Here is an 18,330-nt window from a genome sequence, read left to right on the forward strand (position 1 = left end):
AGCCTGTAGCATTGGGTGTAGCCTGTAGCGTTGGGTGTAGCCTGTAGCGTTGGGTGTAGCCTGTAGCATTGGGTGAACACTGTAGCGTTGGGTGTAGTCTGTAGCGTTGGGTGAACACTGTAGCGTTGGGTGTAGCCTGTAGCTTTGGTGTAGCCTGTAACGTTGGGTGTAGCCTGTAGCGTTGGGTGAACACTGTAGCGTTGGGTGTAGCCTGTAGCGTTGGGTGAACACTGTAGCGTTGGGTGTAGCCTGTAGCGTTGGGTGTAGCCAGTAGCTTTGGGTGTAGCCGGTAGAGTTGGGTGTAGCCAGTGGCTTTGGGTGTAGCCAGTAGCAGTCAGTGGAGCCAGTAGTGTTGGGTGTAGCCTGTAGCTTGTGACTGCAAGCAGTCGGACTGCCGTTTACAAGGTTACAGAAAACAACAACATGGGGCTCTGGGCAAATCACAAGATCTACTCAGAAGAAACGAGAGAGATAGAAAGAGATAAAGATATATAGAGAGAGAGAGAGAGAGAGAGAGAGAGAGGGAGAGAGGAGGGAGGGAGGGGAGGGAGGGAGGGAGGGAGAGAGGAGAGAGAGAGAGAGAGAGAGAGAGGGGGGGGGGATTTTTAAAGATTCAATAATGACCAATAAATAAATAAATAGGGTTTCAGGCCGCCATGGTAACCCATATCCAAGTCAAAGGCGGACCAGGACATCCCCCCCCCACCTATTATGTTTAACATATCTATCAGAAAATGGTTGTGACACGGGCAGTATCTTGGACAACAAACACTAAAGCGAAGAAGGACCCAATCCGGGTTGTGATTTTGTGATTTGTCACATTGCGGACTCAATCAATATGAATGTTGTCTAGTGTTATTCTGTTCCCCTCCCGGGCCATCAATCTAGTCCAGCTTTACAAGCAACCAACCCACATGTTGACACATAGCTACCACAGACCGACAAGTGTCCTTTAATATCAATGCAGACACGGCTTTCACATTATCCCCTCGATTCACTGGAGCTTGGAGGCGCCTAGGTCAATGTTTACGTCTGCTTAATCTCTAGTTCCACACAGACACACACGTACACGCACACACTCACGCACGCATGCACACACACATATGCATATTCGCACGTACACACACAGACCAATATGCATTCACACACAAGCAGATGCACACACGCACACACACACACACACACACACTCAAACACACACACACTCTCTCACACACTCGCACACATACACACACACACACACACACACACACACACAAACACACCAGGTGGGAGGACCCCTTCAGGTGTGTGTTTATTAATAAACAGGTGAGCGCCCTCCTTTCCAGGAAAAACATACATACACACACACACACACACACACACACACACACACACACACACACACACACACACACACACACACACACACACACACACACTCACACAAACAAAACACACACACACACACACACACCCACACACATTCTTTGTCAACCTGGCTTCCCTGTGGCTTCTTGGAGTAGCCTGGCAGCGGCGCAGGGTTTTAATTAAGCTTTAGTATTAATGAGGGGCTGCAGCCCAGCAGTAAGACTCTGTTCTCTGCATTGAGGAGCGACGCGTTGAGCGAGGAGCCGCCTCATTTAATGAGGATGGTCCACGGCGACGGCTTCCCACATTGTTCCTCATCATAACTTTACCCTTGTCTTCGTTGCTAGGCAGTCCTGCTGTAGTTCAGGGAGATGCAGAAAATTAGGACATTTGTTCCATTTATTCTGTACATTTCCGAAGGATTCTTTACAGTAGTGTGTATTTTAGTTCCATGTTTCTGATAATGAATACCAATATTTTTAAGTATATAACTGTATAACTATAAATCATTTGGTTATCACTAAGTAATGTAGATGACTTAAAGTATCAAAGTATATGCAACACAGAGTTGCTTTGTAGCTAAGTAGATAAAGTCAGCCAAGAAACCACCGCTGCTATCTAGCAGAAAGACGCTCACTAAATGTGAGGATTCGCACATGAACAGATACAAATTCCTATCTGTAAAGTCACACCTTTGGAACTGTTTCCACATCACACACACCAAGCAAGAAGGCGCGCACGCCCGCACACACACATAATCAATACACTGCATCAATCGTTTCCAGCGTTGCTGTTCATGCTCCCCCCCCCCCCCCCCCCCCCCCACATACACACCCTCCCAGACACAGCTCACTGTCAACAGCCAGGATTCGGAGCATTGACTTGGCCCTGTGCTTAGCAACGGTATCCGTGGAAACCAATTCATTATGAATACTGGGATGGGACGGGGAAAATGCACCGGGGATCGGTTTGAAAAGCAAAAAAATGTATTGCGCAGGAATAATATTTGTCTTTTGCAAGAGGAGTGCAGCTGTGGGTGAGTTAAAATGTGAACATGAACCACTGAGTATGAGAAGGGTTGAACAAGAAAAGAGTGGGTCGGCTCATTTCAACATGGTACAAGAAGAACTTTCTATTACTTGCGAAGACATGTGACTTGGGGTGGACTGTTGGATAATAACCTGCTGGATAATAACTGTGATGGTAATTAGTAGTAAGTTAGTAGATATAATAGTAATGATTGTGACGCCTGGGCGGTTAGCCTTCATGCGAGGTTTGATCCAGGAAGCAGGACGTGACAGACAGAGCGCTAGCTGCCATTTTGGGTTTCAATTGAATGAGACATAACCCAAAGTTTATTTGAATCAGTCTGCCATGCGCCTCTAATATGAGACAGCGTTATTATCTCCCTTGTTCCAATAATGTTGTAATGGGCCAAACGAAAAGAAGGCCGCCATCTTGTCCAGGTCACTTGGGAGGACCAAAACTATGGTCCGGGAGCGCACGCTCGTCTTTATGGATCACTTCTTCCTGTTGTTAGGACCAATCAAGTGAAGAAGCAGGCCTCAGTAGGCAGCACTGCAGACACACGCACACACACATCAACACACACTCACACACACATGCACATGCACACACACACACACACACACACACACACACACACACACACACACACACACACACACACACACACACACACACACACACACACACACACACACACACCATTTATGGCTACTTAATAGATGACATGCTATGTTGGTTTTCACTGTGATGGGTATAACCTGGGTCACAACCACCATGTGACCATGTCCAAGCAGAGGGATAAGGAATGAGTAATAACACCATGTACACAGCCGAGGGGATATCTACAAGGTTGTGGGTTTATGACCATGTAAGGTGTGTGTGTGTGTGTGTGTGTGTGTGTGTGTGTGGTGTGTGTGTGTGTGTGTTGGTGTGTGTGTGTGTGGTGTGTGTGTGTGTGTGTGTGTGTGTGTGTGCGTGTGTGTGTGTGTTTGTGTGTGTGTTTATGTGTGCGTGTATGTGTGTGTATACTCATCATAACTGCCTCAATTGCTTTCCTTATGTTCCTGATAAGTACACTAAACATGTTGTTGATGGCCCCACAGAGGCAGACACTACTTCTCTTGTATTTTCTAAATTCATACTTGTTACTAGCCTGTACTAATCATACAGGCTAGTAAACATTACACTATGATCCTATTTCAATATTTGCATGAAGTAAGAGCGAATCATTTCTGACCCTAAGAGAGACTGGATTTCGAAATGTATTTGATATTGTTGGGCTGAGATGAAATGTTAACGTGATCATCATACGGGATTTAGCACATCCACATTTTGTAATCTCAAAATGAGTAAGCATTTATATAACTGACGGTGAGGGACTTGTTTGTGGATTTTAAAAATCTTGTTCTTCATCTAGTTATTTCCTCACTCATAATATTTCAGTGCCCTATCAATAATACTTTAATGTTATGGACACTCACATTCAGAGTAAAACAAACAAAAAGCCAGACGGTTCTCTTCAAACCAGCCCATGTGTATGATTTGTTAGTCCCAGTGAATATGTATTACTTCTGTGAATAGTGGCCTCAATTTATTTTTGCTTATATGGTACAATTACAATATATTAATAGCCATCTCTTTAGTTGTACCCCGGATCTATTGTTCTGTCCACCTGGTGGGCTGTGCTCCTGTCTCTACAGAGACACACTGTGTTTGAAAACCCTCTGTCTGTTTCATCCACAGGGGAACCAAGGAGTACGCTGGGGCCATTATCAATGCTGTGAATATTTAAACAATGTAAATGTAGCCGGGCTTCCAAACTAAATGAGTGGCTGCCTCCACGGTTTACACTTTATGGTTCCTCCTCCGACGCCTCCGTGTACGTCCGCTGTACCAGTTAATGCAACCGTGTTTGTATTTATATTTTTTCCTATACGGTCGTTCAATTATTCATTCGAGCTTCAAAAGCACATTCCTTCGAGAAAGTAAATATTTCATCGTCTTTGACTGGGGTTTTGCAGAATATAATCAGCAGCCAGCTCTTTATTGGACCTTCAGGGGCCGGTTCTTAATTGCGGTTTGTCAGGTGACGGCTGTTGTGGCTAAAACCCGGCAACCCAATGTGACAGTGAAAGGTCAGCTAGACATTTGCCATGTCATTAAATCAAACGCTTCCAGCGCGCTCTGAACGTGCCTAGGCGGTTTTAGCCTGTTCCCAACGCGGCGGCGGCGGCTGAAGGCTTATCCCGCCTATTTACTATTTTATAGCTCAGGCGGTGGCAGAAACTGTTTATCTGTGTAATTAGCCTACCCCTTCTTTCTTTAATATATTACCTTTATATTAACAATATATAGAGATGTATGTTTATGAATGTTCCCTGTATGCTCGTTATAATCATTTCATATATTTGCAGGATTTTTTTTCATCCACTTGATGAAAAAGGTCTGTAGGGAGAGGGGGGGGGGGTTCAGGTGGCACACTGAGAACGGGAACACGCTTACAAGAGCATCTTGGCCAGGAGGAGCTGTGTGGTGTATGATGCTGCGCCTGGTCATGGTGTGAACGCTTCATTTAGACATTGGTTCTGCTCAAACTTTACTTGAAATAGTTTGTATTTTTATCATATTGTTGGCCAGGAAACAAAACAAAATCAGAAGAATCCCTTTTGGATTTCCTTACACAAGTGTAAAATGTACGCAAATGTGCAGTTCGGTGACTCAAACGTTGTGTTTACCGCTCAGTACATACTGCCATGTAGCGAATACAGAGCAGAGATTTTCTTATCGATCCCACATAAACAACTGGCTTCTCTGTCGCTTCGTCTCATCCCGGTTCCTCACGGTGTCGCAGGATCACGAGTCTCCCCCCCCCCCCCCACCCCCCAGCTCCTTCCCAAGTCCCCGTGGTGAATCCTCCCAGGTACACCTCAAACCTTACATCTGTGAACTCAATTAACACCGTGATGCGTTTTTTATCTGCTCCGTGTGTAATTTTAGCTTGCCAAACTAATTGATTTCGTGTTCTGACTCGGTGTGATGTACACCGGGTGTTTTGTGTGTTATACGTTCATTAGCAGGGGGCGGCTGGGATGGGGGGGACTCAACTTTACCTCCATTTCAATTAGTTTCAGACACACGCACACACACACACACACACACACACACAAACACACACAACACACACACACACACACACACACACACACACACACACACACACACACACAGACACACACACACACACACACACACACACACACACACACACACACAACACACACACACACACACACACACATCTGTTTCAGAGGAAGCTGATTTCCACATGGCTAAACAAAGCTTAATAGCATGTTTAGGAGATAATGGTTAACACTTATTGAAATTGAAAAACCGGGGTGAGTAGGTTTATGCATTAATGCATCAATCACATTATGGGCCGGTGTTACGCAGGCACAGAATCTAACTCACTGACTTCTTCCCCGGTTGCATCCAGCATCCTGTCCCCAACAGCATTAGGCCTCCAGCAACCTCAATACAAGTCTTCATCACGTTAATGCCTCCTGTTGTTATTCTAGATTGGTAACTTATAATAATAATAATAATAATAATGGATTGAATTTATATAGCGCTTTTCTAGACACTCAAAGACACTTTTACAGTGAAGGGGGGACCTCACTAACAACCCCCATTGTGTAGCACCCACTTGGGTGATGCACGGCAGCCAATCTGCGCCAGAACGCTCACCACACACCAGCATGAGGTGGAGAGCGAGGGAATTAATGAGTCAGCCAATTATACAGGAGGATGATTAGGGGGCCAGATTGAATGAGCCTGGTTGGGCCAGGACACCGGGAAACCCCTACTCTTCACAATAAGTGCCCTGGGATCTTTTATGAACTCAGTGAGTCAGGACCTCGGTTTTACTTCAACTCCGAAGGACGGCATCTTCCACAGCACAGTGTCCCCGTCACTGCACTGGGGCATCGGGATTGATGAGTGAAGGGGCCAGAGGGAAGTGTACCACCTATAGGCCACCACGCGACACCACTTACAGCACCTGGTATTCCCAGGTGGTCTCCCATCCAGGTACTAACAGACGAGATCAGACGAGATCGGGCCTGTCCATGGTGGTAAGACCCTTACGAAGGGTATTGATGATTCCAATATTCAAGTATTGTCATTGATGGTTAAAAAAATGTAGTTAACGTGTAAGCTCATTTACCTCTGCGTTTATGCAGCAAGTGATCTATCATGTCCGAAAAGTCATTTTTTGTGTAATTACTTTTTCATTTTGTGTTTTTTTTTTTTATCTCCGGTCTGTTCTTATGTAATCAGTGATACGGTTGGTAAGGACAGCAAAACTGTTGGATGAAGACCGTATGAGCATTTCAGAAGATGAATTAGAAGACAACGATTTTGAGAGGAAATCACAAGAGAAAATAATCAGCTGTTTCCTGTTGTCCGCTTGTTCGGTTATGAACACAGAATCAATACTTTTGATTGCCCGACACCAGATTCGGTTTGTAAACCGGATATGAATATCAGTATTTAAGCTATAGTTTTTTTCACTCCTATTGGGTGAGATGTGCGCGTCTCCTCTAGAGAAACACCCTTTAAGCAAACATCGACAAAGATGCATCAGCTCCACGAGGAACCAGTTACTCAGAGACGATAATGGAGCTTCTATCAGTCCTCCACCCATCCTGCTGCCGTGACCGCTCCCTACAGGCTCGCACCTCAAAGTGGGCGCCTGTGTGTGTACATGTATGTGTGGGCACACTGTTTGTATGTGCGCCTACTGTATGTGTGCGTGTATTTGCGTATGTGTGCGTGCATACTGTATGTGTTTGGGTGCATACTGTATGTGTGTGTTTGGCTGTATGTGTGTGTGCATGTGGGCCCATTCTGTATGTGTGTGTTTGTGTGCATGCGTGTGTGCATACCGTAAGTGCGTATGGTGTGCGTAAATGTGTACCCATTCTGTATGTGTGCGTGTGTGCGTGTTTGTGTGCATATTGCATCTATGTGTGTGTGTGCATGCTGCGTGTGTGTGTGTGTGTGTGTGTGTGTGTGTGTGTGTGTGTGTGTGTGTGTGTGTGTGTGTGTGTGTGTGTGTGTGTGTGTGTGCTGTGTGTGTGTGTGGATGCATGTTTGCACATACTCTGTGTGTGTGTGTGTGTGTGTGTGTGTGTGTGTGTGTGTGTGTGTGTGTGTGTGTGTGTGTGTGCGTGCCCGGGCTCACCGTCTGGTTATCCTCGTAGAGCTTGAGGTCGTAGCCGCTCAGCTCCACGCAGAAGATGATGGCGGTCACGCCCTCGAAGCAGTGGATCCACTTCTTGCGCTCGGAGCGCTGGCCGCCCACGTCCACCATCTTGAAGGTGAGCTCCTTGAAGGTGAACTTGTTCTCCACGATGCCCGTGGTCATGTCGCGGGAGCGCAGGATGTCCTCCACCGTGGGGATGAACTCGTTGGCCGAGATGCGCTCCATGTCGTTCAGGTAGTAGGCCGTGTTGTCCTCCAGGTGGTACTCGTTGGAGCGCTGGAAGCACTCCTGGACGCCGGCGTCTGCCCACAGCCGCTTCATCACGCCCTGCAGCTCGCCCGTGATCTCCCCCTTGCTCTCGGCCGGCCCCGTCAGGGCGAAGAGCTGCACGGCGTCGTAGGCGCGGTCGGCGTCCTGGAAGTCAATCTTGAGCGTGGCCAGGGCGCGGATGATGCGCGTCAGCGAGTCGATGGCGTTGTACAGGATGAGCGGCTTGTACTCCTTGCAGGCCTCCAGGTTGAAGCCACCGCTGTGGATGATCTTCATCTGCTTGACGATGGTGCTCTTGCCCGAGTTGCTGGTGCCCAGCAGCAGCAGCTTGATCTCCCGCCGCTGCCGCTGGCTCTCGGAGCGGAGGTGGCGGTCGATGCGCCGCGAGCGCCGCGCCGCCTCCTTCTCCTCGGAGCTCTGTCGGCATCCCATGGTCCTCCGCCACGTGGTGATCGCCAAGGACAACGTGCTGCCGGGGTGACGAGGGCCCGCTACTATGGAGGACGGGTTCAGGAGGATGGGTGGGGGAGGGAGGGGGCGGAGAGGGGGGGAGTAGAGGGGGAGGGGGGGGAGGTGGTGGTGGTGGTGGTGTTGGTGGGAGTCGGGCGGGGGAGGGAGGCCTAGGAGGGGCAGAGTCGAGATCCGGAAGCAGGTTCAGCGAAGACTTTGCTGGACTGAGTTTTATTTAGTTTGGAAAGTGTTCCCCCTTCAGGCTCAGCGTTTTGAGTCTGGGGTCTGGGGTCTCGTGGTGAGAGGAGAATAAGAGAAGGAACCAAAGAAGAAGAAGAAGAAGACGAAGAAGAAGAAGAAGAAGAAGAAGAAGAAGAAGAAGAAGAAGAAGAAGAAGAAGAAGAAGAGGGGGAAGGAGAAGAGGGGCTCAGCGGCGTTGGCTCGGCGTCTGGCCCGAGCGGGGGGGGCAGGTGTGTGCGTCCCTGGCGGACGGGACCAGGGCTGCTGGGACGCTGCCACTCAGTCTGGCGCTGGAGTTGGACCGCCTGCTGGGGCCGAGAGAGCTGGGGCTCATAGCAGATGGCCGAGGAGGAGGACGGAGGGAGGAGGAGGAGGCGCAGGAGGAGAGGCCGCGGCGGTTGTGTTGGTGGTGGCGGAGGAGGAGGAGGAGGAGGAGGAGGGAGCCCGGGGGGAGGCGGAGCTACAGCGCGTGCGGTTGAACACGGTGTTTGGGCCTGAAACGTGCGGATAGCAAAACCCTCTGGCTCCTGTTCCACATGACTCTGGGGCGGCCGCGTCCTGGGTCTGGCCTCCGCTACAACCGGCTGCCCATCAGACCTCCTCTTCCTCTTCCTCTTCTGCTGCTGGTGAGGAGGGCTCTGTGTGAGGGGGGTGTCCTGCCATGAGAGAGAGAGGGAGAGAGGGGCAGGGACAGAGAGGGTGGTCAGGATCATTGTAAGCGGTCCTGTCTGCATCCATAGAAGCCTGGGGCATTAGTGGTACTGAGCACACTGCGGTAGCACTGAGGGACTGATTCAGTGTGTTCTGAAAGCAGCCATATCTCGACTTCACGGCTCCAAAGGTCAAGGCTGTTAATGGACAAGGGTATGGCATACGCTCGTGAATAAACACACACACACACACCCGTGTATATGCAAGAGGTTCCCGCGTACGTGCACAATCACAATCATACACAAACACACACACACAGACTCAAACACAGACACTTTTAATCACAAATCACAAACATGCGATTGCAATCTCTCACACAAATCAAACACACACACGCACACACTTTCAATGCGTCTCTTGTACTTTGTAAGTCTGCTATGATCGGCCACCATTTTCAGTCCTGTGTCACCATGGACCATACCAGCCAAAGTAGATTTTAACAACCACATTTGCTCATTTGATAAACACACGCACATATAAACACACAAACCAACACACACACACACACACACACACACACACACACACACACACACACACACACAAGGTCATAACCCATGCATAAATGCAGCCCCTGGCATCGTGTACCTGGTTTCAGAGGTTTAAAAGGACATATGCAGGATAAAGGATTGAATGCTCTCTCACTCTCTCTCTCTCTCTCTCTCTCTCTCTCTCTCTCTCTCTCTCTCTCTCTCTCTCTCTCTCTCTCTCTCTCTCTCTCTCCCTCTCTATGTTTAATGTAATGTTTAACGTAATGATTTTAGTAATGTTTCTTGTATTGTTTAACATTATGTTTATTGTAATGTCTACCTTAATGTTTAACATAATGTTTATTGAAATGTGTAACATAATGTTAAACTGAATGTTTAATGTAATGTTTAACGAGATGAATAAGAGATGTTAAATGTAATGTTTAATTTAATGTAATGTTTCTTGTAATGTTTCTTGTAACGTTGAATGTTATGTTTAACGTAATGTTTAACATAATGTTTAACCTGATGTTCAACCGAATGTTTAACGTAATGTTTAATGTAGTTAAATATTTTTGACTTTTCCAGTCGAAAACAGCCGGGCCAGCAGGCCAGCATGTGTCTCTTCATGATCGCTTCTATCGATGTAAAAATAACATTTTTAATATAAACCCTCCCTCTCTCTCTTTAGAAGAAATCTGTTTGTGATTCTCCACAGGTGCTGTTATTGGATCCTGAAAATGAGGACAAATTAAATGCCGTAGGTCACTTATTTCTGCTGATTAATTAATGAGCTGTAGTTGAGCATGGATATCTTCGCTTTGGTGAATGCCCTTCAATTCAAAAACACCTTTGTTTTTGTGCTTAAAAGCAGTGCGTTTGATCCCTTCAGAATGAATAGATTGCCAGTGACACCGTGTGCATGCTATCGGCTGAGCTGAACAAATATGATACCATGCTGTGGCCTAGTTTCTATGGGATGCATGACGCTTCCTAGAGCTGACCGAGAGATAGGGAGCAGGGGGGAGAGAGAGACAGAGGAAGATAAAGGGGGAGGGAGGTAGAGAGTGAGGGTGGCTGGAACGGGGAGAGAGTGAGGGAAATGAAGGAAAGAGAGAGAACATGTGACATAGAGAGAGGGAGAGAGAGAGAGAGAGGAGAGAGAGAGAGAGAGAGAGAGAGAGAGAGAGAGAGAGAGAGAGAGAGAGAGGAGAGAGAGAGAGAGAGAGAGAGGGGGAGAGAGAGAGAGAGAGAGAGAGAGAGAGAGAGAGAGAGAGAGAGGAGAGAGGGGAGAGAGAGGGAGAGGGTCAGGGAGAGGGAAGGGGAGAGAGAGCATAGAAGAGGAAGCTAGCTCCACACAGAAATCAGAGGGCAAACAGAGCAGAACAAAGCCATAACAAAGCATCACAACACAAACAGAGTGGAGAGCAATGTCCTCTGGCCTCAGGCCTTCACGGCCCTCAGCCAACCCAACCGGTGGATAGGAGTCCATGAAACGTTCCATAAAACATATAAAATGCTGTGCTAATTTCAATGTGCTCGTAGGGAAAGATGCAGAGATGGCGCTTTCCTCTTGTCTCTCTGGTCCTTTGAAGTAACGTTTTGAGAACTGCTGAGAGAGTGAGATTCTGACAACGCCCTGAAAAAAATTGCGTCATATTCAGAAGAGGTTTTGTATGAATATACCAGGAGATTGACTCTCCAGCAGTGGGTTTTGTGTAAAGGGCCGTAAGACACGGTGGGATAGGGTGGGATATGTATGGATGCAGGCGGGTGACAGAATGTATAGCTTCGCTTGATGGAAACGTTTACCATCAGGGAGGCAGACAGGACTGCATCGCGGGACAACCAAGGCCGGTCTTAAGTTGTTAGCGGTAATTCAGTTAGTGCTGGTGAGGTTCTGGCCTCCAAAGATACGAGCAGCACGTCGCACAATGCTAATAATCACATGACTGTTGCCTGTTGCAGAAGTCATTTACATATTTAACAGAGACCTCGATGTTATGCGACGCCATACCGTGTCGTTTCGTGTTATGTGATAAATAACACATTTTAAATAAAAAATTAAAACACATACATCATTTTACAACAGAGCTTTTACCAACTGGTCTCAAATAACACCTAGAAAAAAGAATGTAAGAAAATCTATTGGAATCTAAAACAACATCGATGTCCCAGAAGCCTGTTGGATTTACAAATGAATCTGACCAGCGCTATTGGGTAGCGATACTAGTGGGAAGTGTTTATATTGTACAGTGATACTGTTGGGAAGTGTTGCTATTGGTTAGTACTAAATGTTAGAGGTGTTCATAGGACGTTACGAGTAAAGTGATGTGGTTTATGACGCGTTTCCACCGGCGGGTGTGGGTAGATGTTTGAATAGGTACGGCACGGTTCGCGTTTCCACTGCCAAAAGTGGGCGGGGCCCAGACTTAGCAGTAATTAGCTGTAGGCCTACTTATCTCTCAGTACTCCTCCGTTGGGGTACTTAGACTTCTGAAAGGGTGCCACCAAGTTCGAGCTACACACACCGTCCGTTGATTAGTCGACATAGAATGGTCACTTCTGTGCGACTTGGGGATAACTTTTTCCCTGGATTTATTAGCAGGCTTCACTGTGTGGGGCTGCTATGAGGTCACGATGCTTACGTAGCTCCCGCGGCTATCGCCATCCGACTCATACCCCGCCCTACCATAAGGGTACTGTCGGCGGTTGAAAGGCGACCCATAACTGAACTGGGCTAAACCGCACCTTCACTACTGGGCCAAGGTGTACTGGGCCTAAGCGCACCCGCCAGTGGAAACACGCCATTAGTAGCAACGGTAAAGCATACATGTAACTCCTGTAGCAACTCCATTATGGATGAATGGATGAATTAATAATTAAGGGCTTAATCTAACAATAAGGGTTCATGCAAAAACAAGCATTTATTAACGTTAACTAAGAGTTAATTAAATGGTAATCTTTTAATAATAGTTATGTGAACTGACGGTGTTCATGTTAACTAAGGTAATGATGTTCAAACTAAGGTATTCATTTATGGAGAGGGATAACCCTAACCCCTAATTTTGACCCTAACCCTAAACCCTATGCTAATGATATATAATAATGCTTATAACTGCATTAATTAATGTTAAGTAATGCCCAGTTAATGTAACCTTATTGTAAAGTCTTACTAATGAATGGATGTATGCAAGGCTGCCTGCGTGGATGGGAGGAAGGATGAATTAATGGATGAATGGCATAATGGATAGATGGATGGATGAATTAATGAATGAGGCCAGGAGCCAATGAAGGAAGATGAGCCGAGTTGTCCAATCACGTCGTTGCTGGTCACTAAGGTGACGTTTGACCGCTGGAAAGTTCATCCCAGGTGCTGTAAACACGAAACGCTGCGGCTGCTGTTTAGGCAGTGTGGCACCACCGTGACAACGCATGGCCCAGAAACCCTCTCTGTGTCTCCGTCTCTGCTTTCTGTCTCTGTGTCTCTGTGTCTCTCTCTGTCTCTGTCTCTGATTTCCGTCTGTGTTTCTGTCTCTGTCTCTGACTCTGCCTCTCTCTCTTTGTCTCTGTCACTTCCTCGGTCTCTGTCTGTCTGTCTCTGTCTCTGCCTCTCTCTCTTCTCTCTCTCTCTCTCTCTCTCTCTCTCTCTCTCTCTCTCTCTCTCTCTCTCTCTCTCTCTCTCTCTCTCTCTCTCTCTCTCTCTCTCTCTTTGTCACTGTCTCTGCCTCTGTCCCTGCCTCTGCCTCTGCCTCTCTCTCTCTCTCTCTCTCTCTCTCTCTCTCTCTCTCTCTCTCTCTCTCTCTCTCTCTCTCTCTCTCTCTCTCTCTCTCTCTCTTTGCCTCTGTCTCTGCCGGTCTGTCTCTGTCTATGTCTGTCTGTCCCTGTTTCTCTCCCTGTCTCTCTTACTCTGTCTTTGTGTGTTTGGATCTATGTCCCTCTCTCTTTCTCTCTTTCTGTAGGGCTGTTTGACTCTCTGTGTCTCTCTTTCTCTGTGTCTCTTTGACACAAGAGTAATTACAGGGAAAGCCAGAGAGAGAGAGAGAGAGAGAGAGAGAGAGAGAGAGAGAGAGAGAGAGAGAGAGAGAGAGAGAGAGAGAGAGAGAGGGGGGGGGGGGGGGGGAGAGAGAGAGGGGGGAAAAGAGAGAGAGGGAGAGAGAGAGAGTGGGAGAGAGAGAGGGAGAGAAAGAGAGAGGGAGAGAGCGGTAGAGAGAGAGTTGGAGAGAGTGGGGGGGAGAGAGTGGGAGAGAGAGAGAGGTAGAGAGAAAGAGGGAGAGAAAGAGAGAGAGAGAGGTAGAGAGAGAGAGGTAGAGAGAGAGAGAGAGAGAGAGAGAGAGAGAGAGAGAGAGAGAGAGAGAGAGAGAGAGAGAGAGAGAGAGGGAGAGAGAGAGAGAGTCATGCCTCTTGTTTTAACATGAGGATGAGGTAACGTGATAGCGGGTGGCGGATGGAGGACCTTGCAGTGCTACTACAACCCCTGCACACGATACACATCATCCACCCAGCCATCCATCATCCACCTCTCTCCATCACTCCCAGGTCATATTATGTATTCATTGTGTGCTGTACAAAAGAGATTCAGGCCCATGGTTTCTGTATGTCCAGAGTACAGCCGCTCTCTTGACGTACAGAAGCCTTCATTAGATTAATCACATGGGAGGCCGGAGGATTTTAAGTATTATCTTAAGTAATAAGCAGTTACTGGTTAACTCAGGAGTCAACATTGGGCACCTTCAGGCCTGAGTCACAGGAGCCGGTGAATGAACAGTGCGATGCAGTGCAGGGCTGGACGCCACCGACACTATCGGGGAGATGTATGGTATGTGTGTCAACAGGGGTTGAAAGCACTTAGCTAGCCGCTTTTCACAGGAGTCGCACATTTTCGCGACAACCTAAACGATTATGCAAAGGTAAGCGAGGGCAGAATGTGCAGAGTTGACTGAACATGTTACTGATGAGGCGGCGGGGTTTGACCTATGAGGCTAGTTCATTTTAGCTGCTTTTTAGGGGACATAATATGGCACATGTATATTTATCGAAATATATGTGTGAATGAAAATGTATGAATAAAGTTGTATCGTTTAAAGGGACAGTATTTTTCTAAGCAGGGGTGAAATTAAAAGTCATCAGTAAACATATATATATAGATGCCAAACTGGTCTTTGGATTATGGAGTATCTCAACATCGTAACGGGTCGTAAATACAGCAGTAACGGGTAAACTGTGTTTTTTCTGGATAAAATGCACTAAAATAATTGCGTTTCCCCTCAGATTTCAATGAGTCAATTGTATCCAGGGTTTATGATCTTTAGGGAGTCTAGAAGTATCGATGACTGTGTGTCTGTTTTTATCCTTTAAGACATCAGAGCACAGCGCTTCTATTCAGATGTGTGATGGACAGATCACCCCTGGATTATCAGTTGGTATAGTCCATCATGCAGTCCTTCCAGCCACTGGACACGACCACATTCTGCTGTCACAGATGGATAGATTTTAAAAAGGCTTACATTCAGTAACTGTTTTTTATCACCAAAAAAGTGGTGTATGATGAGGTTCATTTTAATCAGGTATATATCATCATACATGCCATTGCAATGGTAGAAGACAGTAAAGATTGCCCTAAATTCGTTCTCAAGTAGGAAAAGTCGTAAGACATTTAATAAGATAATGCCAAAAAGTATATCAATGATGTTCTCAATCCTTTTAGGGATGCAATCTATATCAATGATTGCATCTCAATCCAACTATACTTTCCAAGGCCATAAAGTATGTTTCATAAAGACTACTCTAAACCATCACTGTCAGAATGACGTAATAAACTCTTCCTTTGAATTGACCGGGGGAGACATGTTGGAAACATGATAACAAGAATATCTTTCGAGCATCAGGGTTGAACACTGTCTTTCTGTAGCGGTATAGTCGGTCACTATGCCCTCTGTCTCATAGAGCAGAACAACCCAGGGTACGCTCTGCATAGTAAACACATTATTATGTAAGACTCACCGACAGAAGAGCACGGCATTTCTCATATTGACTTAATTGAAAAGTGTAAGTGGTTTTTAATCGCCCCACACACAACGACACCCTTGCAATATACCTATGTCCTTTTGCCTCTCCCTATCTCATCTCTCTCTCTCTCTCTCTCTCTCTCTCTCTCTCTCTCTCTCTGTCTCTCTCTCTCTCTCTCTCTCTCTCTCTCTCTCTCTCTCTCTCTCTCTCTCTCTCTCTCTCTCTCTCTCTCTCTCTCTCCCTCCCTCTCTCCCTCACTTCAGTCCTCCTTACTTTTAAGTCCAAAAAATAATTATTTGCACGTGCACTGTTGTTTAATGTCCCATTCACCCTTTCATTCTGGAGCTCCTCTCAGATAGCAAGCAATAATGTGGTAAGTGGAGACCCGAGGCGATCTTTAGTCAACGTCCCCACGTAGCCAGCAGCCTCATGTTATGGGGCTAGGAAAAGCAAGCATTAAAGATTTGGCGCCATGCTCTTTAATGAGATGAGGATCTATGGGTCACAGGCTTCAATTGCCCTTAAGAGGCCTAGAGCTAGTGGTCTAATGATGATGTCTCCTAGTGTTCTGGGGTGATGTCTCCTAGTGTTCTAATGGTGATGTCTCCTAGTGTTCTGGGGTGATGTCTCCTAGTGTTCTAATGGTGATGTCTCCTAGTGTTCTGGGGTGATGTCTCCTAGTGTTCTAATGGTGATGTCTCCTAGTGTTCTGGGGTGATGTCTCCTAGTGTTCTAGGGTGATGTCTCCTAGTGTTCTAATGGTGATGTCTCCTAGTGTTCTAATGGTGATGTCTCCTAGTGTTCTAATGGTGATGTCTCCTAGTGTTCTTGGTTGATGTCTCCTAGTGTTCTGGGGTGATGTCTCCTAGTGTTCTAATGGTGATGTCTCCTAGTGTTCTGGGTTGATGTCTCCTAGTGTTCTGGGGTGATGTCTCCTAGTGTTCTAATGGTGATGTCTCCTAGTGTTCTGGGGTGATGTCTCCTAGTTTTCTAAAGGTGATGTCTCCTAGTGTTCTTGGTTGATGTCTCCTAGTGGTCTGGAGTGATGTATCTTAGTGTTCTAATTGTGATATCTCCTAGTAGGGGTGATATTGTCTAGAACCGTTCTATACAGATGGCCTGGAACTGCCCTCTACATATAGACTAGAATCATCCTCTACAAATAGCCGAGAACTGTCCTCTATATTAACTGTAGAGGAAGCATATACCGTGCTTCAGATTAACTATGGAGATAGCCTTAAACAATCCTCTACAGCAAGGGCCTGATGGGCCGCACGTGACATTAGAGGCGCTGGTTCATGGAACCAATTGCTGGCATTTCTGAGTTCAACAGAAGCAGTCACTAGGTGCGTTTCCATCCCCCTAATTTAATGCGAACTTTGAAGTATCGAATCAGTAAACGGTGATTGAAACACCAAAATTCGCATCTAAATCCTCTAATTCGCAAAAAAGTTTATCCGCTCGCTTGAGGTGGTTTTTGAGAAATGCGAAAGAGAGTAAATTCGCAAAATGGGAGATGGAAACACATTTTGCGAATCAGCTGTGACGTAGCGAACTTTGAACACACAGGACTGACAGTCTTTCCGATTTCGGCATAACGACCGGCCATAGCATCCCAGCCGACATCAATGTGTAACGTCATCACCCTATTCCGCTCCAACCACTTGATGGAAACGCACCTAATTCGAATGACTTTTTTGCGAACTTTCTAAAGATTCGCATCACCTTTTAGATGGAAGCGCAACTGATGGCAGACTTCCCCACAACTCCCCTTACCACTGTATGGGATTACATCTGTCAGACCAATGTATTCATACAAAAACACTTGTGTGATTTACTATCTATCCTCTCACTACCCTCTCCGATTTGAGGTTGGTGTTTTGCTTTACACTACTAACCATTGGTATGAGACTGCTTTGGATTATTATTATCTAATTATTATAAATACATAATAACATGGAATGGAATGAGAGCTTTGCAGCAACCGCCCTATTCACTTTTACAACAATAAACAAAAGAAATTCAGCTTACATTTGAAGACGTACTTGTCTTGACTCAGCTGGCATGACTCAGGGTTTGCATGGAAGCTAATAAAGAACAGCAATTTGTTTACAGTCCAGTTGAAAGTTGATAGTTGTGGTCAGCATTGTTAGCCATTTGTATCTGTAGGCGATAAATTACTGCTTCCAATTTTCCATGGAAATCTATCCCAGTGGCCTGCAATTTACTTGTGGAATCGTTAAACATCCACAGCCACGCTTTATCCAGTTAATCCGTCTAATGCCCATGTCCATTAAATGTATGCACCTCAATCCTACTGTCCTTGAGAATGAATGAAAGATAAACGCATCTAACTCACATGTGTTTCTTCAGTTAGACCCAGGACGCTATTTGTGAAAGACAAAAGTTTACAAATAGAAGCACAAAATCGATCATATTTTAGGATTTGGTCCAGCTAATATTGGAAGACTCCTCAAGGGAAAAACCAAGATGGAGTGTATGAGGGGCGTAGTGCAACGACAATGTATGACTGATCTG

The 18,330-nt window shown here is 46.4% G+C and overlaps 1 protein-coding gene across 1 annotated transcript in view; it reads right to left on the reverse strand.

Annotated features, from left to right (window-relative positions):
• Positions 1–18,330, reverse strand: part of gnaz (guanine nucleotide binding protein (G protein), alpha z polypeptide) — a 30,214-nt gene that overhangs the window by 2,729 nt on the left and 9,155 nt on the right. The window contains exon 2 of the mRNA XM_030354368.1: positions 7,622–9,258. Within this exon, the coding sequence (XP_030210228.1) occupies positions 7,622–8,344 (723 nt within the window). The 5' untranslated portion in view covers positions 8,345–9,258. The remainder of the gene's footprint in view (positions 1–7,621; positions 9,259–18,330) is intronic.

Source organism: Gadus morhua, chromosome 4 (genome assembly GCF_902167405.1).
Source record: "Gadus morhua chromosome 4, gadMor3.0, whole genome shotgun sequence".
In the NCBI taxonomy this organism is placed as follows: domain Eukaryota; kingdom Metazoa; phylum Chordata; class Actinopteri; order Gadiformes; family Gadidae; genus Gadus; species Gadus morhua.